General features: G+C 46.7%; 1 protein-coding gene and 1 long non-coding RNA gene across 17 annotated transcripts in view; both read right to left on the minus strand.

Moving 5' to 3' along the window:
- LOC144891704 (uncharacterized) overlaps positions 1-27,730 on the minus strand; it is a 1,032,708-nt gene that overhangs the window by 318,134 nt on the left and 686,844 nt on the right. The gene's annotated exons all lie outside the window — the stretch shown is intronic.
- Positions 1-27,730, minus strand: part of SRRT (serrate, RNA effector molecule) — an 87,472-nt gene that overhangs the window by 17,363 nt on the left and 42,379 nt on the right. For all 16 annotated transcript variants that reach the window (XM_078775680.1, XM_068112269.2, XM_078775683.1 and 13 more), the window contains one exon: positions 18,690-18,851. In XM_078775680.1, the coding sequence (XP_078631806.1) occupies positions 18,690-18,851 (162 nt within the window). The remainder of the gene's footprint in view (positions 1-18,689; positions 18,852-27,730) is intronic.

Here is a 27,730-nt window from a genome sequence, read left to right on the forward strand (position 1 = left end):
TGCAGCTCATTAAAATCATCCCGTACCCCTTGGCTAATCACTGACAGTCAAAACGGCTGTTCAACAGCTGTGCTATGAAGTGACCATTGAAGGTTCAAGTGACCATCCGTGACCGTTTTGTCTGACAGTGAGGACACTATTGTCCACAAATAAGTTCACACATTTACTACACGCAGTGTTATTGTTGATATTTAAAGGTTTCAAAGGTGGTAAGTTTCTTTTGCGTTTCAGTATATATATATATATATATATATATATATATATATATATATATATATATATATATATATATATATATATATATATATATATATATATATATATATATATATATATATATATAAACACACCCTGGTGTTGGGCTAGCGGCTAGGGTGCCGGCTTAGGATCCTGGGTTCGAATCCCGGTCGATCGCTGAATTAACACCAGGGGGGGTTGACTCAGCCTGTCATCCTTCCGAGGTCGGCTAATTGAGTACCAGTTCACTGGTAATTCCCTGTTTGTCGTTAAAGATCTCGCGAGATCGCGGGAGATCACGGCGAGGTCACGTCTTTTCGAAGCTGCTCCATGTGCTCACGCTTTCGAAGCTAAGTAGTCTAGTAGGAAGACTAGGTCCCCCTGCACCCCCCGGAGATATACTTCTAATCAGTGTTTCTAGATTGGAAAAAAATGTGTAGAAAATGACTAGCTATGGCCCAAGCTGAAAAAATGTCCCACATACCATTTTTATGCAATTACTGCTGCAAATTTTATGCAAAATTATGCAAAATTTTATGCAAATTTTTGATGAGGAGTAGAGTTGAGGGGTCTTTGAGGGCTTCATCGAGGTGCTCTCGGTTGCAAGACTGGGTCATTCTGAGAAGCACAGCAGGGTCAGAGATCATGATGTTCTCCTCCTCAGTGAATCTCTCCATCAACAGCCTCTCCATTGCCTCACACACTGTTTTGAGGCAAAAGAGGGACTTTGCGTAGGCCTTTCCACTGAGAACACCTTTGAGAGATCCACTTGTTACTAGTTGTGCCTCAAAGAGAATCTCTGCATATCCAGAACCACGCATCTTGTGTCCAGTGAGCATCCCGATGTAGTTCATGGATGTGTGGAAGGGTCCAATCGTTACTACATGACTAGCAAATTCATTTGGCCAGCGCCAGATGATGGGAAGGGCTTTCATGCAGACACCCAGATCAAATGTATTCAGGACCCATCTCTGACCCACCTCAGCAGTTGCTGCCTCGGAACGCTTCAGTAGCTCACGAACAACTGCGTTGTCTGTGATCGGTCCTGTGCCTGGTGCTGCATGGCATGGCAATGGCCTGCAGCCTGTGCCTGGGCTAGGGGGTTTCACCTCTGCAACTGGTTCTCCCCCACCCAGCAAATCAACAGTCGACTACTGCACGCCTATCCACCAACCGATCACAGACAACGCAGTTGTTCGTGAGCTACTGAAGCGTTCCGAGGCAGCAACTGCTGAGGTGGGTCAGAGATGGGTCCTGAATACATTTGATCTGGGTGTCTGCATGAAAGCCCTTCCCATCATCTGGCGCTGGCCAAATGAATTTGCTAGTCATGTAGTAACGATTGGACCCTTCCACACATCCATGAACTACATCGGGATGCTCACTGGACACAAGATGCGTGGTTCTGGATATGCAGAGATTCTCTTTGAGGCACAACTAGTAACAAGTGGATCTCTCAAAGGTGTTCTCAGTGGAAAGGCCTACGCAAAGTCCCTCTTTTGCCTCAAAACAGTGTGTGAGGCAATGGAGAGGCTGTTGATGGAGAGATTCACTGAGGAGGAGAACATCATGATCTCTGACCCTGCTGTGCTTCTCAGAATGACCCAGTCTTGCAACCGAGAGCACCTCGATGAAGCCCTCAAAGACCCCTCAACTCTACTCCTCATCAAAAATTTGCATAAAATTTGCATAATTTTGCATAAAATTTGCAGCAGTAATTTGCATAAAAATGGTATGTGGGACATTTTTTCAGCTTGGGGCCATAGCTAGTCATTTTCTACACATTTTTTCCAATCTAGAAACACTGATTAGAAGTATATCTCCGGGGGGTGCAGGGGGACCTAGTCTTCCTACTAGACTAAAGTGATATTTCTCAATTGTGTTTTTGTCGAGACTGTATCTATCTTTCGGTGTATGTACCTATAGCGTATCTTTTGGAAAATTTTCGGTGCTAATTTTTCGTACATGTATACACAATCGTCGGTTAATGGTATCGAGTATTCTGCGGCCTAGTACTCGTAGGCTTAGACTACCGTACCGTCTCCGACCTTGTGGTTTGTTTTTCTCTCAGCGATTCGTCGAATGCGCTGAAATTATTTTCGTTCTCTGTATCGTACCAGTCGTTCACCCCGTACCTCCTTGTTTAATATCTGTACTCACAAAAAAAAAAAAAAAAACCCCCCCAAATTTTTTTTCCTTCCCAGGTCTTATTCGTTTATTTGTTGTTCTTTTTGTTCGTTCGTTCTTCGTTCGCGATCACGCGGTTAGAAATGTATAATCTCTCCCCTGAACAACTATTTTCTCTCATTTATTATAACACCCTTTTCTTCTTTTCCTACAAAAGGATGCTTTCGTCTTGCTCACCAAATCTATTCATTCCAAAAAATATATATAATACCATCTCTTACAGTTCCTCCTTTCTACATTCCATAAACTATCCAGAACTCCATCCCTCCTCCAGTGTCCTCAAACGTATTTTTGACTCGAAGGTCTCAAACTCATTTTGCAAAAAATGTTCGTTTCCCATGAATCGTACACTTTTCAAAATCCAATCTCACCCCTCCCCTCCAAATCCTCCCCATCACCCATCCCTTTCAAATCTCCCCCCTTGCCCCTTCCCTCCCCTCCCTCCTAAACTCCTCCCACACCCCTCCCCTCCGAGACTCTCCCTCGCTCCTCCCCTCCTAGACTCTCCTCTCACCCCTCCTCCTCAAAGCATCCTCCCTGCTTCTTCCTCCTTCCAACTTTCACCTTCATCTCCCCAAACCTTCTGCCTTGCTCTTCCCCCTCCTCAAATAACACCTCACTGTGCCTCACCCAATCTCCATCAAACCTTTTGTCCGCCCCATTCTTCCCTTTCTCCAAGCTATTCTGAAATCTCTGACACACCTTCAACAGCTCTCCCTACCTCTTCCTCCTCTTCCACATCTTACCCTACTCCTCCCCCCCCTGTTCTGGACCCGATGCTCCCCCTTCCTCTTCATTAACGGTATGGACCTCAAACATCCGGGGCCTTCGCTCAAACTTGACTGACCTCTCCATACAGGTTGCTTCTGACAAACCAGATGTGATCTGCTTAATAGAAACTTTCCTCCTTCATGATGTCTCTGATGCCTTGGTATCTCTCCCAGGTTACTCCCTCCTCCGGTATGATAGACCTGAGCCTCGTCCTGGAGGTGGGGTTGCTATCTTTATAAAAAACTCTCTTCCTCACTCGCCCTCCACTGCCCTCTCTCCACCTCACCCCCAGGAATACCTTTGGCTACGGCTTCCCCTTCGCTCCCACCTTTTGTTCATATGTGTGTTGTACCGTCCACCAATCAGCGATGACTCCATCTACATCTCACTGTCTGATAATATGGACCAACTTCTATCTACCCATCCCAACTCTCTCTTCCTCATATGTGGTGATTTCAATTGTCACCATGCCAGTTGGCTGGGTGTGGGTACCTCTCTCACCAGCCATGGCTCTTCAGCAAAGGACTTCTGCGACTCACTGGGACTGACACAATCTGTCAATTTCCCGACCCGGATCTCAGTCAACGGAGCATCTTCTCTTCTGGATTTGGTTATGACAAACTTCCCTGAAAATGTCTGCTGCTCTTCTTCTGCTCCAATCGGCTCATCTGATCATGTGCTTGTCAAAGTGGACATCTCTCTGACCATTCTCAGAGAGCCTCCTCAGCGTCGACGAGTCTGGCATTTCACTCAGGTCAACTGGCACGGTCTTCAAGCAGCCATCAATCATCTGGACTGGTCTCCCATCTCTACCGCCTCTGACATCAACTCATCCTGGGAATTCTTTCAAAGTAAATTGCTCTCTCTCATGCACAGATTTATCCCATCTCGTCTTCAGTTGTCATACCCTTCCTCCCGTCCATGGTACACGGAATCTTGTGGTGAGGCTGTTGCCCTGAAACAACTTGCTTTCGTCTCCTGGAAAGCAAATCCAACGGAAGGAAATCTCATTTCCTTTCACAAAGCCCGAAACAAGTGTGTGTCCACCCTCAGGAGAGCCAGGAAACAATATCTCACCATTCTCAAGACCGAACTCTCTTATCTGTCTCCCTCTTCCAAATCCTGGTGGCGTCTGGTCAAATCTGTTTCTGGTGTTTGTTCCCCCTCCATCCCCTCCCTCACCTCAAACGGCTTAACGGCTGACTCCGCACGTGAAAAAGCTGAATGCCTCAACTCTGTGTTTGCCTCTAAATCTTGTGTCCTAAACCCATCCCTCTCTGTACCCACCGTACCCAGTCGTACCCAGCTGCTCCTGGACTCTGTGTCCTTTCCTCCTGACAAGGTGAAAAAGTTTCTGTCAACCCTCGACTCTGATTCTGCAACTGGTCCTGACGGCATCAGCCCACGGGTCCTAAAATCATGTTCTTCTGCTCTTTCACTCCCTCTTTCTGTTCTCTTCACCCTCTCTTTTGCTCAAGGTCATCTGCCATCTGCTTGGAAATCAGCCAACATCACCGCTTCGTACAAAAAAGATGCAAAAACAGATCCCAGCAACTACAGACCAATCAGCCTTCTCCCAATTATCAGCAAAGTCATGGAATCCATCATTGCTTCAGATATTAAATCTTTCCTCTTCTCCAATGGCTTGATCTCTGATCATCAATTTGGTTTCAGACCTGGTCACTCTACTCTGGACATGCTGCTTCTGCTTTCTCAACAATGGATGGAGGTCCTCAACGCCAAACAGGAAATTAGAGCTGTCTCCCTTGACATTTCACGTGCCTGCGATACGGTCTGGCACCCTGCTCTGCTCTCCAAACTCTCCTCCTTTGGTATCCATGGAAATCTCCACGCATGGCTGGCAGACTTCCTCTCTGGTCGTAGTCAACGTGTGGCCCTGAATGGGTTTCTCTCATCTCCTCTTCCTGTTCAGGCTGGAGTTCCCCAAGGTAGTGTTCTGGGCCCTGTGCTTTTTCTGGTCTTCATCAATGATCTCTCTGACTCTCTTGAAAATCCTCTCTATCTCTTTGCTGACGACTCTACTCTCTGTCGCTCCATTCCTCATCCCTCAGATCGGCAGTCTGCAGCCTCCTCACTCTCTGCAGACCTGGACAAAATCACAGACTGGTCAAACAAGTTGAACATGTCTTTCAATCCTGACAAATCTCACACTCTTACAATGTCTCTCCGAAAGGACCGACTGGACAACCCTCCCATCTACTTTCTCAACAATCCTCTCCAAGAAGTTCTGTCGCTCAAGCTTTTGGGTCTCACTATCTGCCATGATCTTTCTTGGGAAAACCACATTTCCAAGCTGGCCTCCAAAGCCAGTCGCCGACTGGGCATCCTCCGTCGTGCGAAGTCCTTCCTTGGCACACCTGAGCTCCTCACCACATACAAGGCTTTCATCCGCAGCTCAATGGAATACTGTTCCCCCCTCTGGGCTGGTGCTCCTGCCTCACACCTTGCTCGGCTTCATGCTGTTGAGGCCAAAGCTTTCAGAATCATTGGAATCTCCTGCGATGTAGACAACGCCGAGGGCCTTTCACTCACTCACCGCAGGCAGGTTGGTGGTCTTTCTGTCTTCTACCGACTCCTCTCCGGCCTTGCTCCCCCAGCTCTCTCTGTGCTCTGTCCCCCCAATATTCCTTCAGGTCGCACAAGATCTGCCTGCAACCCTCTTATGGTTAAACTGCCAAAGTCTAGGCTCTCTGCTCACCTTCACTCTTTCATTCCCCTTTTCTCCCGCCTCTGGAACAAACTCCCCCACTCCCTTCAATCCCACTCCTCCCTCCAGGTCTTTAAAACAGCTGTTCACCACCATCTCTTATCGTCCCCCATCGAAAACCTTGATCTTTTCTACCCCCGGTAATTCACCCCAGAGTCCTTGCAGTGTTCATATGTTTTAATCCTCTCCCACCTCCCCCCAAGTCCTCCCGATGTCCCTGCTCTCAAATGTTGTGTTTGTGTCCTTCCCCCTCTTCCGCCTCTCTTTTGTGTCCTTCCCCCTCTCTCCCCATCTTGTCTGCCGCTCCCCTTGTTTTTTTTGTTTTGTGTGTCGGTTTGTCTTTTTGTGTGATTAATGTTAGCTCTTTCACGAGCCTCGATCTTGTATACAAAAAAAAACAAACAAAACAAAAAAAAAGGCGGCAAAAAGGGTTGGCGTCAGGAAGGGCATCCGGCCGTAAAACATTGCTTCAAAAAGGGGACCAAAAAACAACAACAACCATGGTTCCCAAAAAAGGCCAACCCCCGCTTTGCGGGGAAAAATGGCCTCTAAAGGTGGTTATTTTTTATATTTTATATACACACACAGACTTGGCATTTAATATGGAATTTTTTTGGGGGGGGGTGAACTTACTTTTCAAGATGCCTTAAAACCAAAAGTTCATTGGAATTATGTTGAAATTATGCTAGATTTTGTTAATGTGACCTTTAAAAGACACAAAAACCACATTTGACATTTCGAAACAAATAAATTGATCCTTGAAAGTGATGTAAACTGATATCGAACTCAATTCACGGACAGTACTGTGTTAAACTTCTGTGCGTTTTCCAGAAGTATGTCTTTATTTTGCACATTAGCCAATTTTTTTTTTAGCAAAAACAAAAGTTAAATTACGACGGATTACGGACAGTAAAATTACAGTTCACTACTTCGTGTAACCCCCACGAGCATTCAGGAGAGCACGTACACGTTTAGGCATGCTGTTCACAAGATTTGCCAAGGTTTGGACAGGAATCGCTTGCCATGCAGTGACAATAGCCTGCTGCAATTCACGCACAGGGGTCGGCTGCTGGTCCAAGTGGTCGATTTGACGCGTTAATTCTGCCCACAAGTTCTCTATCGGATTCATATCCGGGGACATGGCAGGCCACTCCATATGCTCTACACCACGGTCAGCAAGAAAGTGTTGGATCATGCGAGCACGATGAGGCCGTGCATTGTCATCTTGGAAGACAAAGTTTCCTCGAAAGGCTGCGCGAGCAAATGAAGGCAATGTTTCTTCCAGAATGGCCCTGTACTTGAACTGGTTCAGGTTTCCATTCAGAACAACCAGGTCAGTTTTGCCCCCTGCATGAAAAGCAGCCCAAACGGTCACCCCACCACCTCCAGCTTGGATTCTTGGCACTATACAATCTTTGTTGTAGGCTTCATGCACTTGTCTGCGCACTCGGACGCGGCCATCTTGACGATAGACCAGAAATCTAGGCTCGTCACTGAAGATCACATGATTCCAGTGTCCTGGCTGCCATTGACGGTGCTCTCTGGCCCACTGCAATCGGCGATGGCAGTGTTGTCTGGTCAGGCGTGGCTTTTTTAGGGGACGCCTGGCACGATAACCTGCTTGAACCAGTCGTTGGTTGACTAGCCTTCTGGATACAGGCACATTTGTCAGTTGCTGCCACTCAGCCCTAAGCCGATTAGCTGACTTGGTACGGCCATTGCGGACTAACCGGTGCAACTGGCGATCATCCCTCCTTGTAGTTCTGCGGGGACATCCTGGCCTCGGTATTGGAGTAGGGACACCCCTCTGAGCATTTCGTTTCAGGATCTTTGACACCTGACCTTGAGTGACGCCATACTGCTGAGCAATAGCACGCTGTTTCATGCCGTAATTTCGTAAAGCCACCACTCCATGACAAACAGCATTGTCGAGTTGACGGACCATCTCCAGAGGAAGCGGCAATAACTTTTGGAGACGTGCAGCAGTTGTTTTCCACTTATACAGAACGCAGCAACCCTTGTATACCCGACTGTGAAGCCAATCATCAAATGCACCTGTCCGTACATTTTGCTACGCCACCTGTGATATAATCCTGTTGTTAACTTCTTGCTGCGACAGACAATCAGTGACATGGTTCTTTTAACAAATAAATCACCGAAGTGTAAAAGAAACTCACCAGATTGATATACTGAGTTAAGAAAGTAAACCCAAGCCAAGAAAAAAAAAAAATTCCATATTAAATGCCAAGTCTGTATATATATATATATAAAATATATATAAAATATATACTACATATATATATATATATATATATATATATATATATATATATATATATATATATATATATATATATATATACAGTGGAACCTTGACTTACGAGTTTAATTCGTTCTGTGACCGAGCTCGTAACTCAATTTGCTCGTTTCTCAAATTAAATTTCCCCATTAAAATGCATTGAAATGCTATTAATCCGTTCCAGCTCCCCAAAAACCACACCAATTTTTTTTAAATATACAGTATATATAAAAATATCTCGCGCTTTATATTTCACCTGTATGCAGCATACAAGTTGGCAGGATGGCCTGGACTGGAGGTACGCACACTTGACTCTAAACTGTCCAGCCTGGGTTTGAATCCCGACCCAGCTATAACCTGTCATGGGTGAATCACAGGCAGGGTGATTCATCAATGTGTGTACCGCTAAACTGGGCGCCCCGTTTGCGTCCCATTAGTTGTTGGATGTTAAGGATCTCACCGTGTTTTCCACAAAGAGAAGGCGAGCTATCGCCGGCACTCTGAACAAGTTGTGGCCTGGCATGCTGTTCTCCTCTGCCGTTATATACGTCCTCCTCGGCATCTTTTTCCAGAAGAGCCCTGTCTCGTCACAGTTGAAGATTTGCTGGGGGATGTATCGTTCGGCTTCTATCAGTTCGGCAAAAGTTATAATAAAATCTTCAGCTGCCTTCACATCCGCCTCACCAAGTCGACAACACGCACACCTCGCTCATGTTTTTCGACGATTGCGTGTTTTATATCCAAGCACATCATCCTCTTCTTCTTCTCAGTTATAATAAAATCTTCAGCTGCCTTCACATCCGCCTCACCAAGTCGACAACACGCACACCTCGCTCATGTTTTTCGACGATTGCGTGTTTTATATCCAAGCACATCATCCTCTTCTTCTTCTCAGTACCGTGTTTTCCACAAAGAGAAGGCGAGCTATCGCCGGCACTCTGAACAAGTTGTGGCCTGGCATGCTCTTCTCCTCTGCCGTTATATACGTCCTCCTCGGCATCTTTTTCCAGAAGAGCCCTGTCTCGTCACAGTTGAAGATTTGCTGGGGGATGTATCGTTCGGCTTCTATCAGTTCGGCAAAAGTTATAATAAAATCTTCAGCTGCCTTCACATCCGCCTCACCAAGTCGACAACACGCACACCCCGCTCATGTTTTTCGATGATTGCGTGTTTTATATCCAAGCACATCATCCTCTTCTTCTTCTCAGTTATAATAAAATCTTCAGCTGCCTTCACATCCGCCTCACCAAGTCGACAACACGCACACCTCGCTCATGTTTTTCGACGATTGCGTGTTTTATATCCAAGCACATCATCCTCTCTTCCCTTGGCACTCAATTTCTTAGGACCCATGGTTAAAACTAAGAAATTTTCCAAAATAACCAAAATGCTAAAACAAAGCAGCAGCGATATACGGCAGAGATGCTTGCACGGCAAGATAACCACGTGACCGGAACCCACCTGGTGGCGGGTAACGTAAGCTCGTAACTCAGATCTCGGCTCGCATCTCAAAGCAATAAACCGCCCGAGCGACGGCTCGTATCTCGGAAAACTCGTAAGTTGGTGCACTCGTAAGTCAAGGTTCCACTGTGTATATATATATATATATATATATATATATATATATATATATATATATATATATGTATATATTGTTACAGACACGACTTTGATGTTAAGGTGGGCCGAGCGGAATGGCCGCCGTGTCCGCACAAATTACCCGATTGTACTCGAACGTCGACGAAGCCGCGCTACGCTGGCTCAATAGGAAAGAGAAGACACCCGGCTGGGTTATAATGACACAATACGACACCAGGGGTTCAGTTCTCAAGACCTCCGGAGGAGGTTATATTCGTGCGGAAGGTCAGATTACAGGGACGAGAGGTACATCATAGGAAGACAGGCACTTAGACACAACCTTATATTATTCCCGACAGACCACAGAGAAACAGGACAAAAACTGACTCACACGGGGATTGATGACAAGGAAAGCGGGTATTCGATGGCCAGCACAAGGTGCACCTTGTGCTCAGGGACAGGATGGCGCGGCCCAACAGATGCAGGAGGTCTCTCAGCGCTCGAGGTGGCGTCTTGTCGTCTCAAGCTGGGGGCGCATCTCTCGTCACATCCGGCGCGTGGCCGCGTATATCCGGCGGGGAGTGACACGCCCTCGGCTCGTTAGCTCCGCCTCGTGGAATCGGCACGTTGCTTCTCATTGGGTGCGTGCGGGGGGGGTTACTGGCTCCGCCCCTGACGAGGAGCTGACAGCCAGCCCCTTCGGGGTAACCCCGTGGAGCGCATGGTCTGGAGCTAATCGAGCCGGTGTGAGGACGCATCCTCCCCCGCTCCGCCGCCATCTCTTCTGTTGTTGTTGTAATTGTTGTTGTAGTTGTTGTTATTGTTGTTGTAGCTGTAGTTGTTGTTGTTGTTGTTGTTTGGGGAAGAAGATGGGAGGAGGTATGGGAAGGTCCTAAACTCACTACTGGTGCCATATAATCACATTCTGGTGCAACGAAGAGTCATAATTAATGGAAACGAGGCCTTAACTGACATAGATTAAGAATAACTAGGAAGATGTCCGAAAGTTGTCTACGTGTGGTGCGGTGGACCTGGGCACGACATTTAATGGGGGAATAAGGGGAAGGTCGGCTCTACTGATTGTTATTTACATGCAATGGGACTAGGGAATGGGGGACTGGGGAAAGTTGGGGAGTATTGGAGAAAATAGGGGAATATTTACAAGCGGATATGGAGGCCAAATTCCATATTCGCAACATTGCACCCTTCTCTACCCTCGGGGCGTCCCGACCCGATAAATTTTTACCTACTTTAGTGTGGCACGCAATGTAGTTCCCTCTACTATTAACTCTACCCTGAGTGCGACAGTTTTACAGATATTCACAAATGAGTAAATATGTCCCCCTGCGACGTTGCACCCTTCTCCTCACAGAAACACACCCACAGGATAACCGAATCCGGAAAGAATTCTCAAACTAAACATACAGCCGGTAGGGAGCATTATTTACAAGACTACGCTGCTATTTACACTACGATCCAGGACCTGTTTTTGGAGGAACACATGCAGATGTTATGCATAGAGAGAGCGCGCTTGCCAGCATCGATACACCAACCCACGAGTGCTCTGTGGCCGACGGCCTTTAATAACGTGCAGAGCACCCTTTCCCAGCATCAAAAGCACCACCCCACCACCAATCGGTGCAGTCACCATTGTTCATTGGAATAAAAATAAATTCGACAACCCCTAACCCTGCAGGTGTCTCTTGCTCTTCTTGTGGTGCACTTGGTGTTAATTAACAGTGGTTCACCTTTATGGCATAGGTGCCACGTTGACCCATAGGTCCTTCCACGGGTGGTGCTTGGCCGCAAAAGAGCTGCGGTCCATTGTGGGTGGCCACAAACATTGCGGTCCATATGGTGTATCGATCCAGGCAGCCAACAGCGAAAGTGCAGGCCCACAACTGCGTAGCCAGCACCTCTCTCTCCTCTCTCTCTACCCCAAAGCCAGATCCTCGGAGGTGGGAGACAAAAGAAGAAACAAGTGAGTAAGGTGGTAAGGGCGCAAAAGTGCACGCAATATAAGGTAATGCACACTGGGGGCACATGGGAACCAGGTGAGACAGGTACGTTCCTATTGTACGCCCCCCCCCCCCCCACCAGGTAACCTACATGGCCCCTCCCTTACCCCTTACTGTATCCACAAAACACAACACTACCCATAAACATCTACTTTACAAATCGACAAACATCCCTACTGTCTTCCCCGTTCCTCCCATATACCAAATTCGTCTTCTCTCCCTCCTAACCAATCAAATTTCAACTCTCATCAAAATTTGCCATTACCAATTCATCATCAGTCCCTCCTAGGGAGGGAGAGATGGAATCACCCCAATGTCTCATCCACGTCGTGATGCGTCTCACAAATCCACACAGCGATTCATCTCCTGCAACAAAACAAAGAAAACACAGGTGTGGAGTCATCATCATCACCACAGGTAAGTGGCTGCGTATGGTGCGACAGGTTCATTAATCCTAACTATTTCCTAAATGACTTTAACAACTTTACACTACCCGGGGTCTCTCTCCGGCCAAACCATTGGCCCTCTTACACTATGGGTTCTAAAAACCAATTCCCATTGGCCAAACTGTGGTGCTCTTCAATTTGGGGTCTCACTCCCCCGATTCATCTCCCGGTGCCCTCGTACAATTTCTGGGCTGCGACGTGTACCTCTCCCAGTGGGTCTACCCACCTGCACACCTCCACCACTGCAGTTGCCTCCGAGCTTACCTGCTCCTTACCCTAACCTAACTACCAGGGGAAGGCCCTCTGGCACTCTCCCCACTCGGTGCCCTCTCTGGCACTGGGCTACCCGATCCACACCCGGGATCCTCAGGCACCCACTCACAACTACCGGCTCCCAGAGCCCACCTGCGGCCTCACCTGGCCGACATCCTCACAGTGGTGGAGTGCCCAACCAACTACACACACTAACAGGCTACACGCCCAGCCATTTCCACAACACTAATGCACCCATTCACAACACCATTCTGCAACCGCACCACAAATGCCAATATCCAACCACAATTTACCTGCACCCTCTACCTAACACTTACACTACCCGCCCCGGGTACTCGTGAAAGGGGGTCCACTCTTCCCCCATCCACACCTTCGCACCATGCACACCACTCCGTACCACTCACTCCAACTCTCTCCACACACCTGTACCTGCACACCTGTGCTCTCACACCTGGTGCCACCTGCACCCTTCTCTCCCCAAGCGCATTCGCGCTGATCCACACACTCACTACTCATACACTGCTCCACACACCTGTCCAGTTGCACACCTGTGCAATCACACCTGTTCAATTCTCACACACACGGCATCATCTCAGCTAACTACTCCCTTCTGAAACTTGCGCTTCCCAGTCGTCCCTTTAACTATTGCGCTCCCTCGTCATTATAATCCACACTAATCTACCTGCGTCCCCACTACAGGTATCAGTCACTAACTAATCTTAACGTTACCTAATGTCAATCTTCGCTAGATCCCTACACACCATATCCTAACCCACCCGGGCTAGTTTTCACTGCCATACACCCCATAAGCTATTGCTCCTTTGCCCCCCTCATGGGAAGGGTGGCAGGGATGCCATCCCACCACATCGGGGGTCTCTCACTACCAATTTTGCACATCAAATTTCAACAAATTAAAAATTTGCCAATCACTGCCCATCATCTGCCAATCACTACTGCCAATCCCTTGCCAATCATCAAATTTTGTTCTCCTCTAATTTTGGGGCCAAAACACTATCCTCATCACCCAGTCTCCTCACTAATACCTCTCGGTGCGCCAATTCCTGTCCAAAGCCCGGCTTCGTAAAGCCAAGCAATGGATGCTGGTTGTTTTGTGCCTGCGGCTGGATGCGTCCGGCATTCGGGGCAGGGACGGGGGCTTACCCGGGCCGAGATCCCACGCATCACCTCGGCGTGGAGCCATCCAATGTCCCGATCTCGACCTGCCGGCACGTCTCAACAAAACGTGGTTGCCATGACGACCCTTCCTATCCAGCCGCCCGCTCCGCCTAGTGGAGCACGGACGCGGCCGTTCAAAGCGAGGCCCGGCACGCACCGAGGGCCCGATTCGGCTATAAGTCGTTCTAAACTCTACCCCGTCTAACGTCGATGCTTCACCTGCATGCTTACACCCCGAAGCCCGCTCCTTTCTCACACATCCAGCTGTGCCCATGCTCCTCGTACCGTTCCTTACACACCCAGGTACACCCATTCCACTCACCGCCTTGGTCACACACCTGACCACCGAACACTTTGGCACACACTCGTTGGTAGCACACCTCACCAATACACCTCTTCGCGCCCCCTCCTCGGTCACCTCCTCTGTGACAATCACAGGTGTGCCCTCATTCGCACACCCAACCACGTGCCTCACCACCAACTCCAGCGTGCATTCCCACTCACGCTCTACCATTCCAGGTGCGCATCCTTCCATCCCAGGTGTACATCCTCGCTCACCTGTCACAACTAACTCACGCTCCATGTCACTCTCACTACTTTCACCTCCATTCCTGACAGCGCACTCACCCTTACTCTTGACAGCGCACTCTTTCCTCATGCACCTGTCCGTCACACACCTTTCTCGCGCACACTCTCCCGTTACACCCTCTGTAACACTCACCACAGGTGGACACTCTTCCTTACTTCTGACAGCGCACTCTTTCCTCATGCACCTGTCGGTCACACACCTTTCTCGCGCACACTCTCCCGTTACACCCTCTGTAACACTCACCACAGGTGGACACTCTTCCTTACTTCTGACAGCGCACTCTTTCCTCATGCACCTGTCCGTCACACACCTTTCTCGCGCACACTCCTGCGCACACTCTCCCGTCACACCCTCTGTAACACTCACCACACCGCGCTCCCATGTGCTCCCTCGCACACACGCTACGACCGACTCACTCTCGCCAGCACCCTCACTACTCCTTGGCACGCACTTTTTTCTCACACACCCCAGAGTCGGACTTTCTCGCACACCTCCTCTTTCGCACACCAGACCTGTCGCACACTTCACCAATGGCCTCTCACGAACACCCGGGTCTATCTCGACCCCCAAGCTTATTAAATCACCTGGCGCATCATACGCACGACCATATTGGTCACCACTTACACCAGGTCTTCTTCCTCTTCGCTTCTCCTCCATCACCTGCGAATCCCTCATCCGGTTAATGAGCACATCATCACGATCCGAACACAGACTCTGGACCAATTCTTTTACCTCCTCTTTTATCTCTTTCTTATCCTCTCTCCGTCGCTTTTTAATTTCGCTCACCCCTTCTTCCACTTCTTCTAATTTTTGCTTCATCTCCTTCATCTCTTCGTGCGCCCCTTTAAGTTCTTCCTCTAACTCCACTTTATTTTTTTCTATGTGCTCCCGCACCTCCCGCTCTTTAACCTCCATTACCTCTACCACCTTGTCCATTTTCCTCGTCAGGTCCTCATGTACCGTCTGACACTCTTTTTTAATTACCCCTACGTCCTTTTTCATCTCCTTCTGTGTCGATTTTAAACCCTCTATTACCGCTGTGTTCTTCTTTACCTGGTCCCCCAACTCCTTTTGTCCCACTGTCAGTTGTTCTACTCCCAGCGTCAACTCCTCTATACCACCTTGCAATTTTACAGTCCCCTTTCTCACCTCTTTCTCCATGCGCTCCTTACAGTGCCTCACCTCCTCGCGCACTCCTCCGACCTCCTCACTCACTCCTCTTCTGATCTCCTCTCCCATCACTTGCATCTCCTGCCCAGATGCCACCCTCATCTGCTCCATTTCCTCCCTGTGAGCATCCAGTTTGGTTTCTACCCCCATTCTGACCCCCTCTATCTGCTGCTCCATTTGTTTAACTTCCCTTTCCGCTGGGTCCCTCATGTCCCTCAATTTGCCTTCCATACTGTTTTCTAACCCCTCTAACCCATTTTTCACTCCCTCTATCTGATTCTCCTGGGCAGCCATTCTATTTTCTACCCCCATTAACCCATTTTTCACTTCTTTTATCCCGTTGTCTAACCCCTCAAAGTCTATCTTCCCAAATTTCTTAGTAAATCTAACTCCTCAAAATTATTGTCTAACCCCTCACTGGTACCCCTCGCTTCGTCCCTCATTACCCCCATTTGCTCACTCTGAGCCCTCGCTTCGTCCCTCATTACCCCCCATTTGGTTTCCCATTACCCCCATTTGGTTTCCCAAGTCATTCCTCAGGTCTTCACTTGTCTGGACCATGAGCGCCTTTATTTGTTCCATAAATAGGCCCCAATCCATCGGCGGCGCTGCTACGGTCGCGGGCGCGGTGACCAGCGAGGCGCCATTTTGCGCGCCCGCTTCTTCGTGCGTGACGGCGCTATTTTGCGAACCTGCCGCCCTCACTGCTTCGCTCTCCTCCTGTCCCTCATTTTGGTCCTGGATCGACCCTACCTCACTCTCCTTTACCGGACCCCAGCTGTCTTGATCCGCCATAGCGCGACTTGCAAAATTCGAGTTTTGTAAAACAAAACGAATTTCGGCCGCTCCAAATTTTGACCAAATTTTTTTTTTTTCCTCTATTCGTTTTTTTTTTTCAAAATTTGGTCGGGCCTCGAATCTCACTCCCGACACCAATTGTTACAGACACGACTTTGATGTTAAGGTGGGCCGAGCGGAATGGCCGCCGTGTCCGCACAAATTACCCGATTGTACTCGAACGTCCGACGAAGCCGCGCTACGCTGGCTCAATAGGAAAGAGAAGACACCCGGCTGGGTTATAATGACACAATACGACACCAGGGGTTCAGTTCTCAAGACCTCCGGAGGAGGTTATATTCGTGCGGAAGGTCAGATTACAGGGACGAGAGGTACATCATAGGAAGACAGGCACTTAGACACAACCTTATATTATTCCCGACAGACCACAGAGAAACAGGACAAAAACTGACTCACACGGGGATTGATGACAAGGAAAGCGGGTATTCGATGGCCAGCACAAGGTGCACCTTGTGCTCAGGGACAGGATGGCGCGGCCCAACAGATGCAGGAGGTCTCTCAGCGCTCGAGGTGGCGTCTTGTCGTCTCAAGCTGGGGGCGCATCTCTCGTCACATCCGGCGCGTGGCCGCGTATATCCGGCGGGGAGTGACACGCCCTCGGCTCGTTAGCTCCGCCTCGTGGAATCGGCACGTTGCTTCTCATTGGGTGCGTGCGGGGGGGGGTTACTGGCTCCGCCCCTGACGAGGAGCTGACAGCCAGCCCCTTCGGGGTAACCCGTGGAGCGCATGGTCTGGAGCTAATCGAGCCGGTGTGAGGACGCATCCTCCCCCGCTCCGCCGCCATCTCTTCTGTTGTTGTTGTAATTGTTGTTGTAGTTGTTGTTATTGTTGTTGTAGCTGTAGTTGTTGTTGTTGTTGTTGTTTGGGGAAGAAGATGGGAGGAGGTATGGGAAGGTCCTAAACTCACTACTGGTGCCATATAATCACATTCTGGTGCAACGAAGAGTCATAATTAATGGAAACGAGGCCTTAACTGACATAGATTAAGAATAACTAGGAAGATGTCCGAAAGTTGTCTACGTGTGGTGCGGTGGACCTGGGCACGACATTTAATGGGGGAATAAGGGGAAGGTCGGCTCTACTGATTGTTATTTACATGCAATGGGACTAGGGAATGGGGGACTGGGGAAAGTTGGGGAGTATTGGAGAAAATAGGGGAATATTTACAAGCGGATATGGAGGCCAAATTCCATATTCGCAACAATATATATGTATATATATATATAATATATATATAATATATATATAATATATATATAATATATATATAATATATATATAATATATATATAATATATATATAATATATATATAATATATATATCTATATATAATATATATATAAATATATATATATATATATATATATATATATATATATATATATATATATATATATATATATATATATATATATATATATATATCTATCTATCTATATATATGTATATATATGTATATATATATATATATATCTATATATCTATATATATATATATATATATAAATATATATATATATATATATATAAACAAGGATATATATATATATATATATATATATATATATATATATATATATATATATATATATATATATATATATATATATATAAACAAGGATATATATATATATATATATATATATATATATATATATATATATATATATATATATATATAAACAAGGATATATATATATATATATATATATATATAAATATATATGTATATGAGAGATCTATCTGTGTCTGCCACCATTTTTCTCAGAGATGGCTAAACGGACCTTTGTCAAACTTTCAGAGGTTCATCACTGAGTGACGGGAGGTGTTTAGGCCAAAAAAAAATTGGAAATTAAAAACATAAAAAGTTGGGCTTTTCTTTTTAATCACTCTATAGTACCTAAGCCGTTGCAGCTAAGTCAAAGGTATTATAAAATTATCCTAAACCCCATTCCTTCGTGTGTAGTGGGTGTCGGGAAGTGTTTTAGGCCCCCACAAAAAATATATATATTTCTTCAAAATGCTAACAGGATTAGAACAGCACCGGCCAATGCCGGGTAACCCTGCTAGAGTCTAATAAGAAGCATTTTATTGGCCTTCGGGTGCCCCAAACTCTGGAGCCACAATTTCCAAAAAATAAAGTTTGGTGCCAAAACTTTGGGTTTTCCATCGAAGATGTATACAGGTATAGACAATACATACCAATTTATTTGTTTCAATTGGGTATTGGCAGGTGGCAATCATTAGTCAATTCCACATATCCAACTTCCCCAGCAGTCAAGGTCACTCCCCTGGTGGACATTGGGAAGAAAACCCACAGAGCCAGTATTTTCTTTTGACCCCAAAACAGCAACCTACCTTCAGGAGTTTTTCATCGCGTTCCAAAGGCATGTCAGTGTTGCCATCCTGCTCAGAATCACCCTGGATGGTGTTTCCCAGAAGCTCATCCTCCTCTGCACTCACCTCCTCTATCAAATAGTCTGTAATGTTCTTCAGGACAGGGTTCTGAGAGGAAAATGCCTGCAGAAAGGGTAACAGCACCTGCAATTACTAAAGGCAGCGGTTATAAGGATGTGGATAATAAACTTCTGTAAACCGAGCTCGTCTCAAGGGAATCGTCACGTCATTATTGGATTGCTTTAAATTTAAAACCGCAGATGGCTCACCAAAATATTTCAGGGATGGGGTAATCTGTCTGCCCCGCTTAGTCTGCTCCACATATGGCACCAGTCCACAAACACTGGATGATTCTTATTTTGTTTGAGCAGGGCAGTCTGGGATGGGCACTGCAATGCTAGTTGTGAAAATGCAGTGCCACACACATCCCCCCAAATGAATGATCCAAAAAGAAAACTTTATTAACAAAATCATCTTCCAAATATTTCAGCCCCAAACTATTGAGTGCTTTGGGGGTTATGGCCGCAACCGCTTTCGGCCCCCAAATCGGGCTGCATGCCAATTTTTCACGTGTGAATCGATTTGTAAAAAATCCTATGGCAAAGGAAAATGAGGCAGAGCTCAAACATATGGCAAACGTATGTACCTGGTCTACAAGTGAGTTTCAATACAGTGGGTATTTTTTTTTTGTTGTGTTGCCCCGGTCAGTTCTGGTTGAACAGACCACCAGCACGGAGATAGCCAATCGATCTCACAGGAGTGACCGAGAGATCCCTCACATTCAAGATGTTGTGCTCATGCCCACGCGACGCCAGGATCGCGCAGTCTTCCAATTATATGTTTTATTGTGTGTGGAGCGGCCTGGCAGTGGTTGCAGGTGTCAGTGGTGTCGTCGAGTCTATGGTTGTAGTGTAAAAGTTTTGAGTGGTGTCCATAGTGAAGGCGTGAAAGGTGAACACAATCAGACCTGGGGAGTAGTTTCTCTGTGTCATCGATGGTTGGGGATTTGTGCCCAAGCCTGGTGTTGGCTTAGTGGCTAGGGTGCCAGCTTAGGATCCAAGGATCCTGGGTTCGAATCCCGGTCGATCGCTGAATTAACGCCAGGGGGGTTGACTCAGCCTGTCATCCTTCCGAGGTCGGCTAATTGAGTACCAGTTCACTGGTAATTCCCTGTGTGTCGTAAAAAGGCGACAAACAGGGTTGGCGGCAGGAAGGGCATCCGGCCGTAAAACATTGCTTCAAAAAAGGGACCAAAAAAAAACAACAACAACCACGGTCCCCGAAAAAGACCAACCCCCGCTTTGCGGGGGAAAATGGCCTCTAAACGGTGGTTTTTTAAATACTCTTTGGGCGCAGGTTGTTTATTGCTTTTACGGTGATGTGGGCGTGGATGTGTTTTTTGTAGTTTCCATTGTTTGTTGGGTGGATGTTATTAAGGATGTCACTGTCGTGAATCCTTTTTAAATTTTGAACATCAAGCAAGGAAGCAGCAGGGGTTCAAACCACCAACCTGCCAGACTCAGGATATTTGCTCTGACTATTATGCCACTGAGTCTAGTTAAGGGTAATTCCTCTCCCAACATCCGTCACCCCCCCCCCCCCCCCCCCCCCCCGCTATGTCATTTGGGTGTGCTGGCAGGCCGTACCAGCTGGTCTGTCCAATTGGCCATGGTGCAATGAGGGGGTATTGTTTGCAATTTACATGCGGGCCATACATCTTTTGATCTCAGCCATACATTTGTAAATTATTTGATCCATGCTTGTTGTTGGGGGTATATCTAAATCCTTGCTGATCTCTTCCAACACGATTATTCCAACACCATTACTCCTTCCATTCCTTTGCACTACAACAGCTTGTATACAACAGTTGGAGGTGAAGCAGTGCATTGCGGGAGACTTCAACACGCATGTGGAAGTAGCGGAGCCGGGTGAAGAGGAATGCATTTCATAAATGTGGATGGAGAACGAGGATTAGAGAGGGCCGAGAGCTGGTGACGATAAATGGTTTAGCATTTAGACATAGCTGGTTCGTTCTTCCAAAAGCGGGACAGCCACAAGATTACTTACAGGAGTGGACAGCACAAAATAGAACAGGATTTGTTGGTAGTTACGAAGCAACAGGTGGAGGAACAAGGAGTGTATGTAAGGTGTAGTTTAGGAGAATTGAATAAATTTTGTGTGAAAGAACATCAGGAAAGGGTAAATCGTTGAGGAGTAGAAACCAGGTATGGTGGACAGATGAAGTAGCGAAGGTAGTCAGTGAGGAAGAGGAGGTTTGGAATTGGATAGAGAAGATCAAGGATAGAGGGGGACAAGTGGGTGCAGGGTTGATGTGATTGTTTGGGCAAAATAAGAAAGCAGTAAGGAGAGGAGTGGATAAGGCGAGGGATGATATGAAAGCGGTGGTGCACAGCAAGTTAGAAGAGGACCGATGGTGGGAAGAAGGTGATCTATAAATTGGCTCGTGACGGGGCGAGATGGTAAGGACGTGAAGTGGGGGACAGTGATTAAAGATGGCAAAGGGAAGCTTGTGACAGAGAAGGAAGCAGTATTGAAGGTATGGTAAGGCTATTTCACAGAGCTGTTGAATCATAGAGGAAGCAACAGCAAGCTGGAGCTACCGTGTTATGCACAAGGGAAAATGGAATTAGCGGAGATCACGGAGGAGGAGGTGCGGACAGCATTACACCAGATAAAGATACAAGCTCTAGGCATTGATGAAGTATGTGCAGAGATGATAGTTGCAGCAGGAGAAGTTGTAGTCAATTGGACGAAGAGGCTGTTGAATATATATATATATGAGAGGGGGATTGATTTGAGGACAAGGCTAATTGTGCCAATATGGAAGAGGAATTTCCAAAACGGAAGAGGGAGGGTAATGTACAGGATCCGGGGAGGTACAGAGGAATTACGCTTCTCAGTCATGTCATGAAGGTACTGGAGAGGATTCTTCGCAGGAGGATCAGCAAGAGTCTGGAGAGGGAGATTGGCGAAGATCAACAGGGGTTTAGAAAGGGTAGTGGGATGACTGATGGGACGTTCACACTCACACAGTTGGTGGATAAGTGGTTGGAGGTGCAAGATGAAATGGCATTAGGATTTGTGGATCTTGAGAAGGCCGTGATGGCTATCTGTCCCAAGAAAGATGGCGATGGTGCCACTGAGATTGATGGGGGTGCGAGAAGCAGAAGTTAGGTTGGTGGAAGAGATGTACAAGGGAACGAAGGGAAGAGTTTTGGTTGGTCTGAGGATGCCGGAGGAGTTCAGCATGAACATCAGTTGAGGCAGGGAAGTTCTCTCAGCTCACTCAGGTTTATCATGGTGATGGATCTGGTAAGCAGGTGATGGTGTGAGTCGTCGTTTTCGAATAATCTTTTCCCTTCGTTGGCGTGCTCACAAGCATGAGCAGGTGAGCTGGTGCCAATGAAGGAAAAAACCCGCACAGAGAAGCGACTAAGGTATAGGTTCTCAGTGGTCCCTACCGCCCCCCAGTGGGCGCTGGGAACTTTCAGGGGGGTGCTCGAGAGTCCACGGGCAGTAGGGGGGCGCTGGCAATGATTTGGGGGGCACTGGCGATTTATAGCAGCGGTGATTTGGAGCGCTCATTGGGCTTCCTGCAGTCTGAACAGGTTACCCGGCGCCATTCGGCAAATTGGCCATCCAATCAACGACCACATTCTTTCCCCCTTCGCATGGTTTTTATGATCACATATTCGCTGTCGTGTAGGTATTTTCTTGTCCATACATGCTCATGCAACAAACATGATAGTGTATGACACCAGCGAAATACTATTGGCCGCCAATGCGGCCAATAGTACAACACTAATTTTTGTCACGTGGTGCCATTTCAACCAATCAGCTTGCAAGAATCTTTTTATGCAGGATATAATACACTCTATTCGTGCTGGACTATTCAACGTGCCTGGTTCAACTTTACAGCCTGGCCTTGCCAGCACAGACATTGGGCAAGGTATGAACAGTCAGTGTTAGTGCTGGGGTTAGTCTTTCGACATTTTGGCGTGTTGATTTCGTTATTCAAAAAAGCTTCACGCCCGGTCGGCTTCAAGATGTCAGCCTCAAAGAAAGAGTGTCGTCAGTATTCCGGTGAATACATCAAGTATGGATTCATTCCATCTCCGATGAACAAACAGTTACCGATGTGTTTGTTGTGTGGTATCACGCTGTCCAATGAAGCAATGAAACCATCTCGACTGAGCGAGCACCTGATAGTAAGGGAAACATATGAAAATCTGTTAACTAAATTGTTACCAAAAAATTTCTTCACCAATATGTTTGTAAAGGTGTGTAATAACATGTGTTAAAATGTTGAAGGTCAACTCCCGTGGGAAACCCAGAGAAAAAGCTGTTGAATTCGGGTACCGAAAAATTATTTTCGAGAATTTTTATTTTTTTTAATCGGCCCTTAAGTAACTTATGAGGGGTCAAATAAGGGTTTTTCATGATTCTGAGTTGATTGTTAACATTTATATTTCACCACAGACACTCCTTTGTGGAAAAATAATTTCTAAATATATCTCATTTTCTACTTTGCAGGACATGGAGTCTAGCAATATGGATGAAGACGTTACTCCACCTGTGCTCAATTGCTTCATCTGTGCACGCTCGGATACACCAGCTGAAAGGCTCATACAGGCAACTCCAAAGGGATACTCAACTTTATTGAAACAAGCAGAAACTGTCGAAAATGTTACTGTTGTGGAACGTATGAAGGAGGCTCAAAAGGAAGGAAAACTGAGGTACCACCAGAAGTGTAAAAATGATCTGTACAACAACTTTGTTGCAACCACCAAGAAGTCAGCTCAAGCATCAAAGGCAGAGAAAGAGTCATCAAAGTTGAAGAGAAGACGCACTACTTGTGAGTTCAGTTCATCAACTGGCTACAGTTCTAGAAGATCACAGTCAGTTGACCTCCTGTATAAGGATGTATGCATTCTTTGCAACCAACCAGCCCAGCTCTACAAAAATAATCCAGCACAAGCTAGAAAGAAATACAGAGTGCCAGATAATTTGACTGCAGATACACTGAAGGCAAGCTTGCTGAAGACAGCACGGAGTCGCGGGGATGACTGGAGCACTGAAGTCACTGGACGCCTGGAAGGGATTAACGACTTGGTAGCAGAAGAAACACTGTACCATTTGCGATGCAAACTTATGTTTGTGAGAGGTGACAGTTTGTCCAAGACTGATGAGGAAGGAAAAAGGAAGAGAGGACAGAGGGGTATTGATGAGGAGCGAGAGGCAGTTTTTATTGAATTCTGCGAATGGTTAGACTCAGAATTAGAGCATGGGGTAATGAACATGGACCAAGTCCATGAAAAGCTGCAGGAGTTTGATCAGTCATCAGAGAAGAGCCTTTCTTATTCAAAGCATTGGCTAAAGATAAAACTTCTAGAGAAATACGAAGACACCTTGTATTTCACAACACAGGAAAGAAGAGCAGATGTACTCTGTCTCAAAGATGGCACCGACAATATTCTGCGAGTGCATCATGCTAATCTTGACCATGGAGATGAGAAGACTCAGATCATAAAGACGGCACTCAAGTTCATATCCAATGATATTGCCTTGATTGATTTAGGTCCAAAGTCATACCCCACCACACACAGTATGACTGCCATCGATAGTCAGCTGACACTTGTTCCTGCAAGCCTTCAGATGTTCTTGAGACCGATTGTCAAGATAGACGAAAGAGTTGCCGTTTGGGGGCAGAATTTTATTAAGGCCTGTCGACCTCGGTCTGGAGTATTGCCACACCAAATGGGGCTTACCATACAACTTGATCATAGATTTGGGTCAAAATGGATGCTCAACAAGTTCCACCGGCTGGGATACACTGAGTCTTACACGGAGACACAAAACTACAAATACTGCTTCCTTAATAGTAGGAGTGGAGATGATGTTCCAGATACTTCTGGCACTCTTGACACCATTGTGGAGGAAACCGATGAACAGATCAATGATGAGGTTGCGGTTGATGCTGCGCTTGAGGATCAATCAGTGATGACAGCCAAAGTGCCAGCCAGTGAAAGTGAATTGTCAAGTAATGATCAGGTGGTCTTCATGGAGGTTGGGGAAACAAACAATGCAGTCACTCAGTTTGTTGGAGACAATATAGATTTAAACATTGTCTCTATTCACGGAAACACTCCCTTTCACTCAATGGGTTGGATCGAAGTCACCTCTCCGGCACCACCTTTGCCAGATCCACAGACAACAGCAGCTTTCCCCCGGGTGAAGTTGAAGGCACTCGACAAAGCTAAGATCCTGAGAGGAACTGAAGTAAAGATTATTCCATTTACGAACAGGAAACAGATAGGAACGAACGCGATCATGTTTCTCCACCTCGCTGAGCTTTCCTCCTCCCTGGCTCATGATCAGCCACTCCTCACTCCAGGTGACACACTCTGGGCAGCGGGGTGGGTGATCAAAGCCAACGATCCTGAGTTCCCACACTCCAACTGGAATGGCTGGATGAAGAGAATCCATGCTAATGATGCAAAGCAGAGCACACAGATCGAGTTCCTCCCAGTTATTGAAGGAGACCCTAATGACCTCAACACCATCTTCACCACTCTGAAAGAGTGCATACGGCGCGCTGGGGTCGCTATAGTGACCTTTGATCTTCCGATTTGGCTGAAGGCTGTGAATATAATAAAGCAGGCAAATCTACCCGTCATTCCAAGGTTGGGTGGTTTTCACCTGCTGAAGTCTTATCTTGGATCAATGGGTAACATCATGGAAGATTCTGGACTACTAGATGTGATCCAGTTGATCTATCCTGGAAGTACGACAGCCAACCACATCATGGATGGAGGATGTTTTGACAAGGCAATCCGTGTTCACCTCCTCATCGATGCAGCCATCTATCAACACATCATGAAACTTGCCTTCACTGAGGAGGAGCATGGTGACATGAAGACCTTCATGGAGAAGGTGGCTGATGGGAAGATGGGAGCCAGACACTCAGACCCAGTAGTGCCAGTGTTTGAGCAAAGGTTTGAAGAAACCTTCAAACGACTCGCAAAAGGAGGAAGAACACCTGCACTCTGGGTGGAGTACCACCACATGGTAGATGTGATCAAGGTCTTTATCAGAACCGAGCGACTTGCAGACCACAATGGGCATCTGTCCTGCATTGTTACCAAGATGCTTCACATCTTTGCCGCTGCAGGCCATCATCAGTATGCCGGCGATGCAGCTGCAAGAAGAATGGGGTCACGTGCATCTCGGCCTGTGGAGTCTGTAATGGCATTACATGCAGAAACTGCAGTCATGATGTTGTTGAGTCTGAAGAAGACATAGACAATGACTGTTGAAACTTCTGACATTGTGAATGAGAAATAACTCGAGTATTATATATGTATGTGAAATAAAAGCTACTTTGTGTGTAAATGTAAAAGTGAAAATATAAATGTTAACAATCAACTCAGAATCATGAAAAACCCTTATTTGACCCCTCATAAGTTACTTAAGGGCCGATTAAAAAAAATTAAAATTCTCGAAAATAATTTTTCGGTACCCGAATTCAACAGCTTTTTTTCTGGGTTTCCCACGGGAGTTGAACTTCAACATTTTAACACATGTTATTACACACCTTTACAAACATATTGGTGAAGAAATTTTTTGGTAACAATTTAGTTAACAGATTTGTGAAATATCTCATAAAATGCCCTTACTATGAGTAAAAAGCACAGTGATAAGGCTCGTGCAGAGGTCAGCTATTTCCAATCGCTGAAAGAGAAATTTGAGAAGCGATCCACGGTAACAACGATGTCCAAAGCCAGCCAAAAGCTCGTGGATAAAGGACTGGAAGCGTCGTATAAGCTGTCATTGCTCATCGCCAGATCTGGAAAACCGTATTCAATCGGCGAACAGTTGATAAAAACCGTTGTGGGCCAGGATCCGAATCCAGGTCTCTCGTCGATTGCGCTCAGCAATGATTCCGTGGCCAGGCGGATTTATGAAATGTCATCAGATGTAGAAGATAAGCTGTGTAGTGAGCTGAGAAGCACACACTTCGCCATCCAGCTGGATGAGTCCACTTTGCGTGACAGTGAAGCTCTGTTACTCTGCTACCTTCGCTTCATCCGTGATCAGGAAATGGTGGAAGAATAATGTTGTTTGCCCGCTCTCTCCAGACCGATACGAAGGGTTCTTCCATCTTCCAAACTTTGGAGAAGTACTTTACTGATAAGAACATACCGATGGAGAACATTCTCGCTTGCGCGACGAACGGGGCACCAGCGATGGTTGGTCGCCAGGGTGGTTTTATTGCGCTTCTGAAGAACCAGGTACCGTCCGTGTTCGCCATTCACTGTGTTGTGCACCACCAGCATCTTGTAGCAAAAGCTCTCAGCACCAGACTTCATACATCAATCCAAACAGTAATCAAAGCAGTGAATAAAATCAAGGTGTCGTCTCTGCATGATCGGCTGTTTCGTCAGCTTTGCCAGGAGAATGATGAGGCATTCGAGCGGCTCCTGTTGCACACCGAAGTTCGATGGTTGTCCAAAGGCGCTTGTTTGACCCGTTTCCATGCCCTCTTCTCAGCAGTGGTCGAGTTTCTGTCGGAAATTGATACGGAGCTATCGGAGAAAGTGAATGCGATTGAGCATGATGTGGCTTACCTCACGGAGATATTCAGTATACTGAATGATGTCAACAAACAACTCCAGGGTGACCATATGACGCTGATTAAAGCAAATAAAGTGATCGGCGCGTTCGTAACCAAGGCGACTCTGTACAGGGAAACCCTCGGCCGCAGAGATATGTACCACTTTCCCCGGTTGGCAAAGGAAACTGCTTTTTCTGATGAAGAGCTGCTCGTTTATTGCAATCACCTTGAGAAGATTCGTGGAGATATGGAGCAGCGTTTCAGAGACATGCTAGAACTGTCGGTGCCAGCATGGGTGATCAACCCAAAATTCAAGATGTGAAGCGCGAATTACAGGACAAAATTATCAACCTCCACAATGATGATG

This window comes from Myxine glutinosa, chromosome 4 (genome assembly GCF_964187855.1).
Source record: "Myxine glutinosa chromosome 4, kmMyxGlut1.1, whole genome shotgun sequence".
Classification (NCBI taxonomy): domain Eukaryota; kingdom Metazoa; phylum Chordata; class Myxini; order Myxiniformes; family Myxinidae; genus Myxine; species Myxine glutinosa.